General features: G+C 51.1%; 1 protein-coding gene across 1 annotated transcript in view; it reads right to left on the bottom strand.

The window, feature by feature from the left end:
* PSD2 (pleckstrin and Sec7 domain containing 2) overlaps positions 1–2,815 on the bottom strand; it is a gene marked incomplete at its 5' end in the record, with an annotated part of 44,998 nt that extends 42,183 nt beyond the window's left edge. Inside the window, one exon of the mRNA XM_082489975.1 lies at positions 2,295–2,815. Within this exon, the coding sequence (XP_082346101.1) occupies positions 2,295–2,815 (521 nt within the window). The remainder of the gene's footprint in view (positions 1–2,294) is intronic.
* Positions 2,816–16,374: the final 13,559 nt, after the last annotated feature.

Genomic DNA, 16,374 nt, shown 5'->3' with positions numbered 1-16,374 from the left:
TTTCTCCTTTAATTCAGCAGGAAGAACAAGACGCAACCCTTTCTTGTAAAGTACTTCAAGATCCAGAGGCAAAATGTATCATATGAGCACCAACATGCGAATAGTAAGTGATTTGTTCCCCAGGAATGAATAGTTGACTGCTCGTTGGTAAAATATTAGGCCAGAGACAGAGAAACCCCAGGTTCTATATCCAGAATGGTCATAACAAAACCAGCAACACATCGAAGGGGAGCAAAGAAAGAACTGGGGAAACTCAGACATGATGCAGGATGACAGTGACTTCTTGGTGCCTCAGTCCATCTGTCAGCTTTGTTACTCCTGACCCACACTGATCTAGGAGAGCCAGACAGTCAGCTACGGTCAGGAAAGACCAGCTCCATGCTGTGTTTGGCCCAGCCACATGTTTCTGCTATTTAGCCTAAAGATAGGTGGTCAAAGTACTAAGGAGCTCAAACACTGCGAGCTTTAGCCTCGGCAATAAGTGGTTTCCCAGATTTCGGCTATGTCGCTAAAGTTTTCCAGCTGCCCTTCTGCCTTTGAATATAGTGTGTGACTTATCCCTTGTGCATTCAGTTTCCCAAAAGACTTATTTGCTATCCAAGTGAATATGTTTAGAGCATAAGATCATGGGCTGTGTGTGCGGAGCCCAGTCAGGTTGCATCATCTCCAAATCCTCAGCCTGCCACTTCTCCCAATTCATGCCCTAGTACCTTAAAATAATTGCACTTCCAGTGACTGTAGCCACTGGCCACCCTTATCTTCGTCTTGAACTCACAATTTCTGCCAGGGAGCCACTCACCAAGCAAATACTGTTCCCTTGCAACCTGAGAGACTTGCAGACATCTAAGACCTGACTGCAGAGCTTACAAGGCTCATGAGATCTGCCTGGGGGTGGACTCCCTTAGCTCTCTGGACATCAGCAGCCTGCATTGGACGCTCCTCCTCTTCGGTACCTTCAATTGCGTTTGTTGAAACAGTGCTGCTCCTTCTTGCTGGGGGCCTTGGGTAAATCAAACCACCAGCTTTTTATAGGGGAGCCTGTTCAACACTAGAGACACAATGAATTAGGGACGCCTGTTGTCAGCCCACACGCTGTGTGGCTTCCCAGCTCTGCTGACACTCCTGCCTACGCTCCAGACAGCTCTCTGAACAAATGTCTCAGCCTGAAGCCTGCGCTGGACTAAAACTAGTAGGTGATTCACTCTCCCCTCTTGGCCACCCTGTTCCTTTCACATCTTCTCTTAAGGCCGTGCTCTTCTGTGGCAACTTCTGCTGCTCTTCTCCAGCCCCCTCCTGCTTGCAGCATCCCTGCTGCGCTAGAGTAGGTACACAGGCAGAGCCATAAGGTTCACACTGGCCATAAACACCATCTGGCTACAATACAGACCCCGAGATGATTTCTGGTGGCAAAGGGAATCAGCTGTACTCCTCCCACAGGGATGGCATAGGAAGCACCACCCCTCATCCCAGGGACCAGTCATTTCCCTTCAGCCCCCAGCCTGCAGAGCCCCAGGGAGTCTCAGCACTTGCAGAGGCATAAAATCAGCTGTGGACACTGCACCAGTGTGAGTGTCCCCCAGCCTGGAGAGAAAACAGGCTGCCAGTACAGAGGATACAGAGGTTGTGGGGCACTGCACATGTGCTGGTTTGTCTCAGGCACTTGAGAACAGGATGACACTTGTGTCTCTCATCTCTTACTGCTATGCCTGTGCCACCCAGGCACTGGTAACACCTGCCACAGGTGCAGCAGGGAGCAAAGCTAAGTGCCTTGCCCTCTCCTACCAACGGTGTGGTCCTTTGGATGCAAAGCTGTAATCTGCAAGCCCAGGGACTGCCAGAGCAAGCCATGCTGCCAGGGACTTCCAGGGCATACCAGGCTCCTGGGCAAGCCCCACTCCTCATCATCCCCTGGCTGTCGTGCTTGTCCAAAGTTATCTCAGGAACTCTGCCATAAGTGCTCCAGCTGAATCTCCAACTTGCAAGTGGGAAACCCCCGAAGTGAGCACAACCAGCACCCAGCACTCCTGAGATCTCTAGAGCTTCTCCTTCGCTTTTGTACCTCTGTGGGCAGATGCTGGCTCTAATCACAACTTTTCTGCATTTGTAACAGGGAAAAGCAGTGCAAGAAGCCCAGAGAGGAAAAGAGTGAAAAGCCACAGTCAGCCATGAGAGCAGCTGCAGCTTTTTAAACTGATGAGTTGCACACGGAACAGAGTAACTCAAACCAAGGAGGCTTGAGAAAACAACACATGCAAACCAGCACTGAGACGACGTCACAATGGCTTCACACTCACCCGAGCAGCTCCTCAGGCTCGTCGGCACTTAGAGCTTCTGAGGAGTCCAAGATGCTGTGACACCACTCCTTGCTGAGGGCTTCACTAGGTATCTCCTGGGTGGGGGAGCCCCTCTCCCCTGAATCCGTGCTGCTTCGGCTGGGCACGTCACTGTCCCGCTGCTGCAGCGGCGTCTGCTCCTGCCCCGCAGCCAGCTCCGCATCCACGCCGTTCGCCAATGCCAGACCGTCCTCGTGGCCACTCTTGCTGCCAGCGTCGGTTCCCAGTCCCTGCTCACCCTGCCTCTCGCCCAGCTCCGCCGTCACTTCCAGATGTTCGTTGCCCTGGCCCCCGCGCTCCCCCTCCGCTCCTTGGGAGGGTTGAGCATCATCCCGGGGGCTGGCTCTCCCACTGGCAGGCTCCAGAGGCTGGCTGAGCTGCTCGTCCCCATCGCTGCAGCCCAGCGCGGCGGGCTGTGAGCCTGAGAAATGCAGCTCTTGGCGGTCTGGAGCAGAGCATGGAAAGTGGCTGTTCTCGCTCATATTCCGCTTGTTCTCCCAGCGCTTACGGGCTCCCTCCCTGCGCTCAGCTCAGGCTCAGTACTACCTACAATGGGAAAGAAACCACATCATGAGCACCCACGAGGACTGTCAGAAAGGCACGGATTTGTCGATAGCAGCTCAGAGGGGCAGCAGTTTGAACTAGAGCACAGGAAAATGCCCCTCCCCCAGCCCTATCGACCCCTCAATATAAAAGCAAGGAAGGACCATATTGGGGTTTGCTGCTTTTCATATTGGGGTTTGCTGCTTTTCAAAGACTAGTGCTCATTACAGTGAGATCTGGAGAGGAAAATCTGCTGTTGTGGTCCTGAGCCATTAGGGGCCCGGGCACCCCCCTTCTCCTGCTCCTCTCAAAACCCCCAGACAGCCCCTAGCACAGGGGACCCGTACCATGCAGGGTGTTGGTGCCGCAGATGTGGCAGGCAGCTGCCCAGGGCTGGGGACAGGAACATGGCACAGCTGCTTTTCCCAGCCTGGCTACAGGGGCACTATTCCCAAGTACCCTCTGCCTACCAGAAATAGGAGAAATAGGGGGAAATAGGAGGTAAGTGTGAATTTTTTTTAAACACCTCTAAGCATTTGTGATGTGCCCACCTGTGTGATTCTCCCTGCTGACTTTGCATTTCTGCAGAGATTCTTGCCCGCCAGAGTGACATTTCTTCCAACACACAAGTACTACTGAAGGGTGTCATAAGTTGCCATCTAAGGCTCTGGCAAAAGTGTCTTTATTGAACATACCCTGCAATGCTCTCTGTAGGGCAAGGGAAGGACACTGTGTTGCACCAAATGAGTCAAGTGGCTTTTTTGATAAAAAGGCACCTCATTGGTGAATATGCCTATTGATGCAAAGTCTGCCAGTCTTGCAAGCACCATCCTGAGCCATGGCCTGTAGCCCCACAGTGCTGCGCAAGCTTTTCTCCATTGTAACAGCTGCAGTCAAGTGACCACGGTGCCACCAGAAATTCTCTTCTGGAAGCAGGAGTTTTTGTATGGGGCTCAGGCCGAGGCATGATAACAGCTGATTTTGTTTTAAAACAATACTTGTCTTCACCTGCACAGGAAGCACAGCTAATCAGTCACAGCAGGCAGATGGGACCCCTGGGTCCTCCCCTTAATTCTGTTCCTACCTCACATCTCAAGCAGATCATTTAAACTCTCAGCCTCAGCTTCCCTCTCTGTAAATCAGGGATCATGCATCACCTCTGAGAAGCTATGAGGGTGTCCAGATGTCAGCAATGGGCTCTGGGTGCTCGGACTTGCTGAGCTGCAGCCCTTGTTAGCAGTAAAATCATTAATTGCTTGCCTAGTGCAGGGCTGTACTACTTCTTGCTAACAAGATGTGCTGGGCTGCAGCTGCCTCTGCTCTTACAGCCCCTCACTTTGTGGTGGTCACGCAGGTCTCAGCAGCCTCCCCCCTGCTGATGATTCCTCTGCACCTGGGCAAGGAGCAAGGGAGGAGGTGGGATTCGACCCCAAACACCCCTCTGTGGCCTGGGTATGGACAGATACACAGGGGTATGCGCTGAGCTGTTGGCTGAGCAGGACAGATCCCGAGGGGAACCTCATGCCACAGTCATGAGGTGGGTCAGGTCCCTCCTCGAGGCAATGCTGGCAATTTTACCTCTTTTCCAGATGCATCAGTGTGCATCCCCCGCTGTCACAGAGCTCGCAGCATCCTCGCGCTTATCACGCTAGGCGCAGCCAGGTGCTTCCGACAGATGCACGATGATGCCTGCCTGTAACAAGGGACCAGAGAAAGTGAGACCAGGCCGGAGAGGAGAACCCCACTGATCTCCTGCCACCCTGCCACTGCTCCATATCAGGCTGTTTCCCAGAACCACCCCATGGCCTGTTCTTTGCAGAGCACTGCATGCTCTGGTCCTCCCTGGCTTTGAGCCATGGCAGTGCAACAGCCGAGTGCAGGAGTAATCCTTAGAAAGGGCTTCTGACTTCTTTCTTTATGAAGTCTCCCCTGACCAATTAAAGCAGAGCAAAGGGACTATGTGGTTGCGGGTTTCAGGAGAAAATTGACAATGAGCCCACTGAATGTCCATTTTCATCCACCAGATCCGTAGAGGGAGAAACCTGTGTTGCAGATGAATCCCTCCCCAACAGTCCTTCCCAGCCCCACCAACAAAACAAGAGCCAGGTTAGAGGTCTTTGAGCTACTTGTAAGCAAATCTGAACTATAAAAATCATTATGTAGCGACATTTCCCTTGCAGAGTGTATTGTACAATGCAGACTAGCAAGGGGACAAGTGATGCCTCTCCATTAGGTGACTCCAGGCTGGAGGAGCACGTCTGGTCAACATAGATGGTATGTCATCTACAGACAATTGACTGAGCAAGCAGGCAAGGCTTGCTATATGACTGATGGAGACAGACAGACAGGGCACTGTTGCCTGTGAGCTGTTAGAGGTCTTCCTCAGACTGGGTGGATCAGGCCCTAGACATGCCATCTGCTTTCCAATGGCTGGAAAGAGCCCGTGGAGGAGCTTGGCAGCAGATATCTGTGTCAAGTCCATGTGGAGGGATGTGCTCACACCCTCTCTTGGGCTTGCCCCTGCAGGCCTTCGGCCTCTCCCTCAACCAGCCTGCCTTTCCCTGACGAAAGGCCAGGCTAGACTTCCTGGAACACCAGTGCATCAGCCTCCTGCGGCTCAGCATCCCACCCGCAGGAGATAAGCCCTCCCAAGGGAGGTCAAAACAAGCCCCAGGGACAGTCCTCAGGTTTGCACATGTGGGCCAAGTCTCCTCTTGCTTCTTCTTCCACCCTAAATGAAGAGGAAAGACCTGCAGATCTCTCTCACACCAAATCCAGGACAGAAAATCAGTCCCAGGCACTTGGTCTTCTCATGCCGACAGCAGGGCCAAGCCAATGCAGCATCTTCAAGGAATTTACCTGCAAAACTATCAAGACTCTCCTGAGCACGATCACACTGTAATTTCAAGTAACACTGAAAACCTAATATGGGCCAAATTTTCACTTTCCGATAGTGAAGGCATAATATAGACATGCAACACAGAGCCAATCCTCAAATCTTAGGAGGAACCATTCCAGCAAAGCTCTGCTGGCCTTTTTCTTAATGTGAGATGAATAATGTGGCTTTTTTGAGTCCAAGTTTTTGAAACCAGCCAAAAGGTTTGGGCTGAAATTCCCTACCTCCCTTCCATCCATCCAAAAACTCCAGTAGGAACCAGACACCACCCAAGCTAAATTCCAGTCAAATAGCTAAAGCTTGGCACAGCTATATGCAACCAGAAAACAGGAAGCTAAATGCGGTCAGAAGACGGGCCTGAGTAAGAAATGTTGGCAAACCTTAGTAAGTGTGATGTCCCATCCATCCCTCCTAAATTTAACCAACTCAAACCAGGACAAATATATATATATATATAATATTTCTGTTTTTACATATAAACTACTGCATTATCCCCACTCTGTTTTACCCTCTGTGAAGTCTAACTGGGATGTTTATGGTCTGGAAGAAGGGCTGAGGAGTCAATAGTTAAAGTCTTAGGTATGCTTTTTCTTGGCCTGGGTTCCCACTGGAGAAGAGGCACTGGGGAAGTCCTGGGAGGATGCGTGCACAGACTGTTGCTGAGCCAGGAAGATTATCAGCTCCCAGCTTCTCCTGTACTGGTCTGAGCAGAGCCAGGAAGTGAGATCCAGGCCTCTCACATCCTCCTGACCCTTCTGAGATTTGTATGTCTCCTGTTGGATCCATACTCCATTGCACACACATGGATGGAGGCTGTCATGTGCACCTGAAGTCTGCAGGCAAGCTGAGTGTATATCAACCCATGACAAATTACCCTACAAGTCACTAGCTACTTGATTTATGCTTGAGGTTACAGTCACTTGAAACACACCCATGTTATGGGTGGCTGAGGCTTCCCAGACACTCCAGAGGAACTGGCAGTTGGGTTGTAACGGGTTGTGGCTCCCTTCCCAGCTGCTCATGGTGATGCCTTGTCCTGTCCTGAGGTCATGCAACTGACTCCTGCCACAGTCCACCATGCAGCCTGGCCAGCATGTTCCACATTAGCTGCAGAGGGTCTCTCTCTCTACAACCCCATGAGACAGCCATGTGTGGTAGGGCTCATCTGTGAAATGTGACCTTCCCCAGCTGTGTGGTGTAGGTGCATGGGCAAAAGGAAGAGGAGACAGGCTGTGATACCACAACTTGGACTCAAAGGAAGACAACCAAGGGTGGAGCAGCTGGTTTCAGGTGTCTACATCTGCCTCCAGCAAATAGCTGGAAGGTTACCAATAATGGACAGAGTCCAAAGACACTCTTAATGGCCCTTCTGTTAAGCTCTGAGAAAGCAGCGAGGTGCAGCTCAGCCTCTGGCCCAAAGCAGCCACAGCTTTAACCAGGCTGTTGGGAGAGGACACACTGCAGCACCAGGGGAAGGGGTGGGGTGGGGCTGGTATTCAAAGGTCCCGCTCTGGGCCTCCTTTCCATTGCCCCAAAGCAGTACAGCCTGAGAGACAGGAGGCTGAGCTGCACCACAGGCTGATATTCCCTAAGTCCCAGCTTGTTTCTTTTTGTTTCTGCTTTGCAAAGGACTCTCCAGCACAGGTAAGTGCTAGAAGGTTATATCTGGGTTCCCACCAGTGGATTTTCACACAAACATAAGTCCTGCCCTTTCTACAGGCTCGGGCATCCTCTCAAGTGACTGCTGCTTCCCTAAGTGCTGTGGGTAGGCTGGGTATCCCACGCACGTCCACTTCTCCCAGCCTCCAGAAAATTCAACATGGGTTAGCATTCAGAAAAAGGGTCTAGCAAGAAAAGAGAACGACCTGGCATATGTCATAGAATCACAGAATCATAGAATGGTTTGGGTTGGAAGGCCTTCTAGTCCCAAACCCCCTGCCATGGGCAGGGACACCTCCCACCAGCCCAGGCTGATCAAAGCCCCGTCCAACCTGGCCTTGAACACCTCCAGGGATGGGACATCCACAACTTCCCTGGGCAACCTTCTTCCTTTATAGCTAATCTAAATCTACCATCTTCCAGTTTAAAGCCACTATCCCTTGTCCAATCAAGGACAGGGCTGTCCCGGACAGGACTGATCACACCAATGGCTAATGTTGCCCTGATGAGTTGTAGACAGTTGTTAAGCTGCAGTTCTGTGATTTGAGCCAGACCACCTTTGTAAGGCCCACATAAGTGGCTGCGAGTTGGCTGCGGGACAGAACTCAGAGGGTTGTGATCAGTGGCACAGAGTCTAGTTGGAGGCCTGTAACCAGTGGTGTCCCCCAGGGGTCAATACTTGGTCCAATTTTGTTTAATATATTCATTAATGACCTGGATGAGGGGACAGAGTGTATCCTCAGCAAGTTGGCATGGCCCCTAGACCACGAGAAGATCATGGAATCACGGAATCTTCAGAGCTGGAAAGGACCTCTAGAGATCATCTAGTCCAACTCCCCTGCTAAAGCAAGTATTGTCTAGAGCACTTTACTCAGAACTGCATCCAGGCGGGTCTTAGAGAAGGGGACTCCACAACCTCCCTGGGCAGCCTGTTCCTGTGCTCTGTCACCCGAACCATAAAGAAATTTTTCCGTGTATTTGAACGAAACATCCTATGTTCTAACTTGTGCCCATTACCCCTCATCCTGTCACTGGCAACCACTGAAAAGAGCCTGGCTCCATCCTCCTTCAACCCACCCTTTAGATACTTGTACGCCATAATAAGGTCTCCCCTCAGCCTTCTCTTCTCCAGGCTAAAGAGTCCCAGCTCTCTCAGCCTTTCCTCATACGGGAGATGCTCCAAGCCCTCAGTCATCTTAGTTGCCCTTCGCTGGACTCGCTCCAGCAGTTCCTTGTCCCTCTTGAACTGGGGAGCCCAGAACTGGACACAGTATTCCAGTTGTGGCCTCAGCAGCGCAGAGTAGAGGGGGAGAATGACCTCCCTCGACCTATTGGACACACTCTTCCCTATGCAGCCCAGGATTCCATTGGCCTTTTTGGCAACAAGGGCACATTGCTTGCTCATGGATAATTTACTGTCTACTAGGACCCCCAGATCCTTCTCCTTAGAACTACTTCCCAGCAGGCCCACCCCTAACCTATACTGGTGCCCAGCATTCTTCCTCCCCAGGTGCAGGACCCTGCACTGGCTCTTGTTGAGCCTCATTAGGTTCTTCTCTGCCCAGCTCTCCAGCCTGTCCAGGTCATGCTGGATAGCAGCATGGCCCTCTGGAGTGTCAGCCACCCCTCCCAGTTTGGTATCATCAGCGAACTTGCTGAGGATACACTGTCCCCTCATCCAGGTCATTAATGAATATATTGAGCAAAACTGGACCGAGCATTGACCCCTGGGGGACACTGCTGGTTACAGGCCTCCAACTAGACTCTGTGCAGCTGATCACAACCCTAAGATGGTGCAGGGTTGGTTAGGGGGGGAAGGAGAGCAGAAATGCCTTGTCACCTACTTTGGGATGATGGCTGGATTTGCAGCGGGGCCAGTGAAGCCAAGCTGACATCCACTGCAGGAAAGCACCAGTCCTGAAGAGGCTGGGCAAAGATGCAGAAAAGTTTGCCCTGATTGTCTGAGGGGTTGGAAACCACACAGCAGTTCTTTCAGGGACTGGCTCTGGAAGTGTCCCAGCTTTTGTTGAAGCTGAATGGCTGGTGGGAAATGATTTATTTTTAATTTTCTTCCCTGTGTTAGGGACTGGAAAGGCTCCCACTTCAGTTTTGTGTAACCGCTTGGCTGCTGCAACACAGGAAGGCTTGGAGAAGAATTCTGCTGCTTAGTGGAGCATGAGCTTTTCCTCAAGCTCACGCCGAGCTGGGCTGCTTCATGCTGCAGCCTTGCTTTGCCTCACTGCTCCTCATCCTGCTCCCTTGGGCTTGGTGGAGACAGGGCAGCAGCTCCTTCATGAGGGCTCTGTCCTCACCCTGGCACTGCAAGGTTGTCCAAGGGGTGAGCAGGAGGCACAGGGATGACACAGATGACAAGGACGCATTCTGATGTGGCTTCCATGGTGCTGGAGGTGAAGGAGAAAGCGAGCAGATCCTGCTCTCATCTGACAACCTCAGAGTCAAGATCAGAAAGGGAGAGGGGTTGTCAGGAAGGGGAAGGGATGGCAAGGCAGGCTGGCCCGCTCTGAGATATGCTGGGGTACAGACCCCAGGGGAAGGTGGTTGCTGGGACCTTGCACCTGCTTCTTGTGCAGCCTGTAAGTTTGGAAGATGCAGGGCAGAGCAGGAGTGATCCTTCTGAGACTCAGCAAAATTGTAGAAGGCCTTATCCACAACATCACTGTGCTCCACCAAGACCTAAGGTGGTGGCAGTGACAGGAAGGGGTGTTGGGAGGTCCTGGTGCTAACAGGGATGAGTCAGCTCCTGTGAGTGTGCTCTAAGCAGGCTGGGGGATACAGTGGCAGCGTGGCTCACATTTTCTACTGGTGCATGGAGATGAAGGCTGTCATGAAGGGAAAGACAGATGTCTGCACTGCCACTCAGGTGCCACCAGCCCCTTGACCCATGCTGACACCTGGAGGCACGTGTAATCCCATGACCAGCTTCAGTTTGTAAATTTCTTGTGTTTGGAGGTCCAATACAAGACATGATGTCCAGATGTGGTCTCACAAACCCTGGATAGAGGGGAAGACTCTCTTGCCATAAGCTGCTGGCTGCGCCCTTGCTAACACAGCCCTGTATGTACTTGACCTGCATTGTACACTGCTGACATGGTGATCTTCAGCAGAGCAGCTACTGCGGCAGTCAGTCCTCAGCCCACACCAATGCCTGGGCTTACTCCAGACCAGGATCAGTTCTGCCTCATGGTGCTGCAGGCAGAGGCTGGGGGACATCTTCTTCAACCTGAGAAAACCCCACAGGATGGGATTCACTCAGTGTGATGTGAATACAGCATAGAAATACCCAATGAGGAACATCTCAGGATCTCCATCCTCTGAGTGGTCCCCTGTCCCACGTACTCAGACAACCAGGTCAGGAGCCATTAATCCTGCTCTTAGTTATTTTTGTTCTTGGGGCAGGAGGCACCCCCCTCACACCTTGTTTGCTGACCACCAGGAAATGCAGACCTCTGCAGTGCTCTCTGTGACGCAGGACCCTTTTCCAGGCCCTTGCAAAGCAGCCACAGATTCCTCAAGATGTTTGTTTCTGACAGACACCTTCCATCCTATTTTTCCAAGAGTGAAAAGCAATTTTAAGTGTCAGCTTTCACGGTGGGAAGAGTTCTTCAGCAGAATGCAGAAAGATGCGACAGGCAGATGTTTCCTGTTTGGCCCTTTTCCTTGACGCAAACCATGCCATGCAGACACGCAGCCACCACCAATACACACAGCTACAGCTGTGCCTCGTCCTTGTCTGCCTTACAGCCAGCCCGCTACGATTGCATTCTCCTTTCCTTAGAGAGTGAAACAGTAATGAGTCGAATCTGTTTTCTGGGCATCTGGATTGGGTTTTACAAGAGCTTAAAAATTCCCTTGGTCACCCTTGTTGGAGAGAGCCCTTGAGCTCCTTGGGCTAAAGCACCTAGAGTAACAGCTTCTGCTGTGATAACCACATGCTCTGAGTTCCAATGCCCTGTGAGCAGAAACGAAATGTGCCGTACGGCTATTTGATCTACGTGTTGTTGATCCCACCCATAATATGGCTGGTGGATGGGAACGGATGTGCTTTTATGACCCAACTCACCAATGAATTTACAAAATGCAGGTGCAACACCTGGGCAGAGGGTGTGTGCATGGGCACAGCAAAGTTTCTCTGAGGAGGCAGACCCATAGAGAGATGGAGAGATCATAGCCATAGTTCTTCCTTTTGAAGTACATCTCCTCCCTCTTATGTCTCTGCTTTGACCTCTGCCCTTTCAACAAGGCTGAAAATAAAAAGTTTTTATCATTCTCATTGTGAAAATCCTCATTTATTTCTCCCATGGGCTGGAGGGTTGTTTTTATATGATTTTGAAGACCTCAATCATACCAGCTCTCAGCCTCTCCTCCCCAGATTGCAGTCCCTGCCTTTTTAGCCTGTTCTCATAAGACAGCTTCTCCACCTTCCTGAGTCTTTTGACTACCTTCCTCTGGATTTTCTATAACTTTATTGCTTCTATTGCTACATTACGGCTTGGAGATGGGGAAAACAGCACTGTGTAGTGAACTCAAGATGTGGGCACACCACAGATTTATACAGCACCAAATTGATGCCCTCTGTTCTGTACATGACTCCCTCCTTGATGACACCAAGTCCTAGCTCACCAGCAACATCTCTGCTGAAGACTAGGGTCTCAGGAGCAAGGTTGGGCTGGGGTCTCAGCCAGACACTCATTATTCCAAAGGTGCTATTCCAAGGCAGGGAAAAGAGGAAAGTTGGCAGAGCCTGAAGGACGCAGTACTTCCCTGGCTTTCTGTTCTTGCCTTACTGTTCCTCTGACCATGCTACCTTCAACATTACTCTGTAAAGCCCTTCCTGGTGGTCCCAACACCTGATGGACCCACCAGAGGAGGTCCTCCAACATCTAGTGGAGGACATCTGTGACTACGTTACCCATCCTGTGTAACAACTAAGAGTTGATGTGTGCAACTGCTCGTAGCCCACACACTGTCCTGGTTCAGGTGGGGCTGTGTCTTCTTCCAGTGCCCCTGGGTCCTTGGAGATGCCCTTCCCTCTGAAAATCCAGATGGGATCCATCTGCCTGAGGTAGTCTAAGAGGGATTCTGGCAGTTTTGGTTATAGTCTCGGCTTGTGACTTGAGAAACCCATCCCATCCTTCAGTTCCCTGCTTTGCAACAGCCTTTCTGATACAAGGCAAATCATTCAACGTTGTAGTTCTCTTGCTCCTGGAAACCTGGCAGAAGACCACTGCTCTGTGCCCAGGGAGGGGAAGGCTGGAAGGAGTGAGAGATGCGCTCCAGATAGGGGGGGGGGGGCTGGTAACCCACCACAGGGATCAGGTTTGTGTACTCACCACTCCAACCCACATCCCCAAGCCTTGCTGTCTGGGAAGGACTTTGGGTGGACAAGGGCCAGTGCAGTGCTGTGGGAGCCCCAAACCAGGCTTCAGGGAGCCACCTGTGAGAGTCACCAGGGCCAGCCTGCCCATGCCAGAGGTGGGGTGCCAGTTGCTCCTGGCTGGGTGCCCCTGCATGCCAGCACTCACCTGGGCTGAAAGAAAATGTGGCTCAACAAGGAAATATGAGCGCTCACTGCTGCTACTGTTATGCTTTATAGAGCCCCTGGGGTACTGATAGTCATTGCTCGTGGGCAATATACTGTCCCAGTGGTTTCCATCCATCACTGACAGTTTAAACTGCAGGTCCTATATCCTTCACTTCCAACGTAGAAAAGAGGTCGTGGATAAAACATATCCCACAGACTAAAATAAACCAGCTACATGCTAAAAAAAGAGCCTTTGGGTAATCAGAAATCACTCTGCGTGGAACATACTTTTTCATGAAGCCAAATCCTACAGCTCCTTATTTTGAATTTTTATTAGAGTCCCCAGAGCAATTAGTACACATTCAGATCCAAACGACTCCTGCAAAACTTCATCTTGGGGAAACAATGGCAGTTTTTCGCTTATAGAAAACAATAAAACTAAGTCTTAAAATCCTTAACAGCTTTCCCGTTTGCACTCTTTTGCAGTTACTCAAAGGGGGAAAATAAAACAATACGCTTAGTATTTTTCACTTAGTCCTTTCCTTGTCCTGACACCTTGGCTACACAGAGCCTTCCTCTAGTCCTGTGCATGCATCATGCAAACCTGACTGTTCTTTTCACAGGGGAAACAGAGTCGTGGTCTCAGGCTTATGGAGGTGAAAACCTGGACTGTACCATCATTTGGTGAGGTGGGAGGAGTTGCTTATGCTTCCACAAAAAAAATGGGCCAAAGTGCTGGGACAGTGAGCTTACGTGTTCCCCAGGAGAAGCATAAGCTTGAGAGGGAAGGCCCAGGAGACTGATGAACGCCTGAACCTGAACGTCCCTGTATTCTAGACAGCATGTTGGGTCTCTAATCTTCCAGCAATAGGCTTCTTTAAAACCCCATCCAGGGCTTCCAGGTTTGAGTACGGGAGGACAACGATACCATCAGTGATAGAGCAGACAGCGGGGTCTGTCTGACCCTTAGACCCCCACTCCTGCAGGAGCAAGTCTTGACCCCCTTGGAGACCTGTCAGGGCTCCCTGCGGGCTCCACACGCAGAAAACCGCTGCGATTCACAGGAATTGTCCTGTGGCTCAGGGAGAAGCTGGACCCTCCAGGGAGGAAACAGCAAAGGAGGGCAAGTTTTCACTGCACCCAGGGGGAAGGAGGAGAAGGGCAGCTCCCATAGGGCTGTTGTTCCTGCCTCCCCGAGATGATGCTCCACACTAAGTAGATCTGGCCAAGGTGGTTCTTTGCTGCAGGATCTTCAGGCCATGAGCCTGCAGCAGCAGATGTAGAGCCTGCAGCGGTAAAGGCAGGTCACAGGGACACCCAAAGATTCCTGCATCTGCAAGGACCCCTACCACCCCTTCCCTGGCATGGGAGCAAAGGCAGGGGAAAAGGGGCAGAGGCTTTCTGTGCCCTGGCACACCATCTTCAGGCAGCTCCCACAGCTCAGAGAAGAGCTTGAGAGCGGGGTGCCTACCTGGTCAGCAGGTGGGTCCCAGTGGCTAAAACCTGCATTAGTGGAGAACAAACGGCTTGTAATCGGTCCATGTTGTTCAAGACAGGAGTTTTCAAAGGGTACTTCCAGACAAACCTTATCCTTCTTTGCCTGTGAACAGCAGGGTTTCTTAGCTCAGCTCAGAGCGGCTCCATCCTCACCTCTGCCTATTTGCTCTGGTGCTCACTTTCTCTTGAGGGAAAACTTTATAGTTCAGGTGGCTGTAAACTGGGCTTCTGTCCGGGTTGTTTGTAGGTTGTATTATAAAAAAGGGCGAGTTTGGGGGCCTTTCCACTCAGTTCCAGACAGCATTGTAATTGAATTAATTAAAACCCAGCTTTCCCCACAGTCAGGGTTACTGTCTATAAGTCTACAGGAGCTGTAACTGCTTTTCATAACCCATAAATGGAAACAGCCTTCTTCCTCCCTTTTTTCCTCCCTTTGCTTTGATCCTCCCTCCCCACGTTCCCCCAGTATCCAAAATAATAAAACAGGGCTGCAGCTTACTCAGACCCCAGAAAAGGACATTCCTGCCTTGCCGTCTACACTAACCCTGTGCACCACATTGCTGCAAGAGCTTAGCAAGATTTCAGGAGGCAGCAGGCAAGCCCATCCCGCTTGCCCACTAAGAGAAACATCAAGCGGTATTGCAGAATGAACTGGAGTTTTGCAAGGGAGATAAACTTCCCTTCACACTCCAGCACTTCAGTAAAACTCTCGTTTAGTAAAACATTAGATCTTTACAGGGATGCTCCGTCCAAAAAAGTCGGTAGATAAGTTGTTTGAAGACAAATGGACTCAAGCCCAAGAGACATGGGGTCCAGAAGCAGCAGGAGTCCAGATGCACAGAAACATGCAGAAATGGATGGGCACTGCCTTTGGCTCCTTGGGAGCTCAGTGTGATCTGGAGAGCACTGCAGGGAGCAAAGCCTTCCTGAGCATGTCCCAAACCTGTTGGGAAAGCTGGAAGAGAGCAATCAGACTCCTGTGGGCGCTAACATCAGAGACAGCTGTTTTGAACACAGTTGCTGGTGCCCAAAGCTGACATGCAGTACGCTGCAACACCAGATAACTCCACACTCAATGGTGAGAGTGTGAAATGTCACTTCTCTCCACATAGTACTCATCTGTGAAGGGCAAGGTCTATATTCATGCAGGCAAAACTGACAAGTCCTTCGTGCATAGGGAACCGCCCGGAACAGCCTGATGGCATTGGTGTGAATGGGACAGACACTCTGGAAGCTGGAGGACCCAGGAGAGGATCCTCCTTCAAGGAAGAGAACAATAAGCATTGGGGATGTCGTTATATACATTCACAAACATCTCAAAAGATCTGTCTTTTCATCCTGGACCATCTCCAGAGAAAAAGGAATAACCTTCTTTATGAGGAGGGGAACTAGGCTCCCTTGGCAGAGAGTCCTTGTTTTGCCTAGCAGAGGCTCAGGCCTGGCCTCTCAAGGGTTATCCCAGCTCAGGCATGTTCTCCTCTTGCCAACACTCAACTGCACTTTCCAGTCCACAGCAGCACACCACTTTGGTCCCCATGTCCTCGAGACTCCCATGTAGACAGACAACTGGTTCAAGACCCTTGGATGCTACTGAGTGCCACCATGTCAAACTGGTCAACTTGCACTTCCAACTAGCCTCCAAATCAAGAGCACTGGTACCAAGGCATACATGACTAGGTAGCCCATATCTTGACTGATGAAGATGTTCAGGCCCAGAAGGCATCAAGTCTAGAAAAGACTGCTGGAGGAGGCCAAGAGATTGTCCAGATAGGACTAAGCCCTCCAAATGACTTCAGCAAACAAAGCCTTGAATGGGATCAACTAGTGTCCGTTTTGGACCTAAGGTGAGACAACCAAACCCATCTGTGAGAGAAACAGTTGGGTAACTCTCACACCAGTGGGAA

This window comes from Vanellus vanellus (genome assembly GCF_965231255.1).
Source record: "Vanellus vanellus genome assembly, chromosome: 13".
Taxonomy (NCBI): Eukaryota; Metazoa; Chordata; class Aves; order Charadriiformes; family Charadriidae; genus Vanellus; species Vanellus vanellus.
The sequence above is the reverse complement of the archived record's forward strand: the minus strand, read 5'-3'. Positions and strand labels throughout refer to the sequence as shown.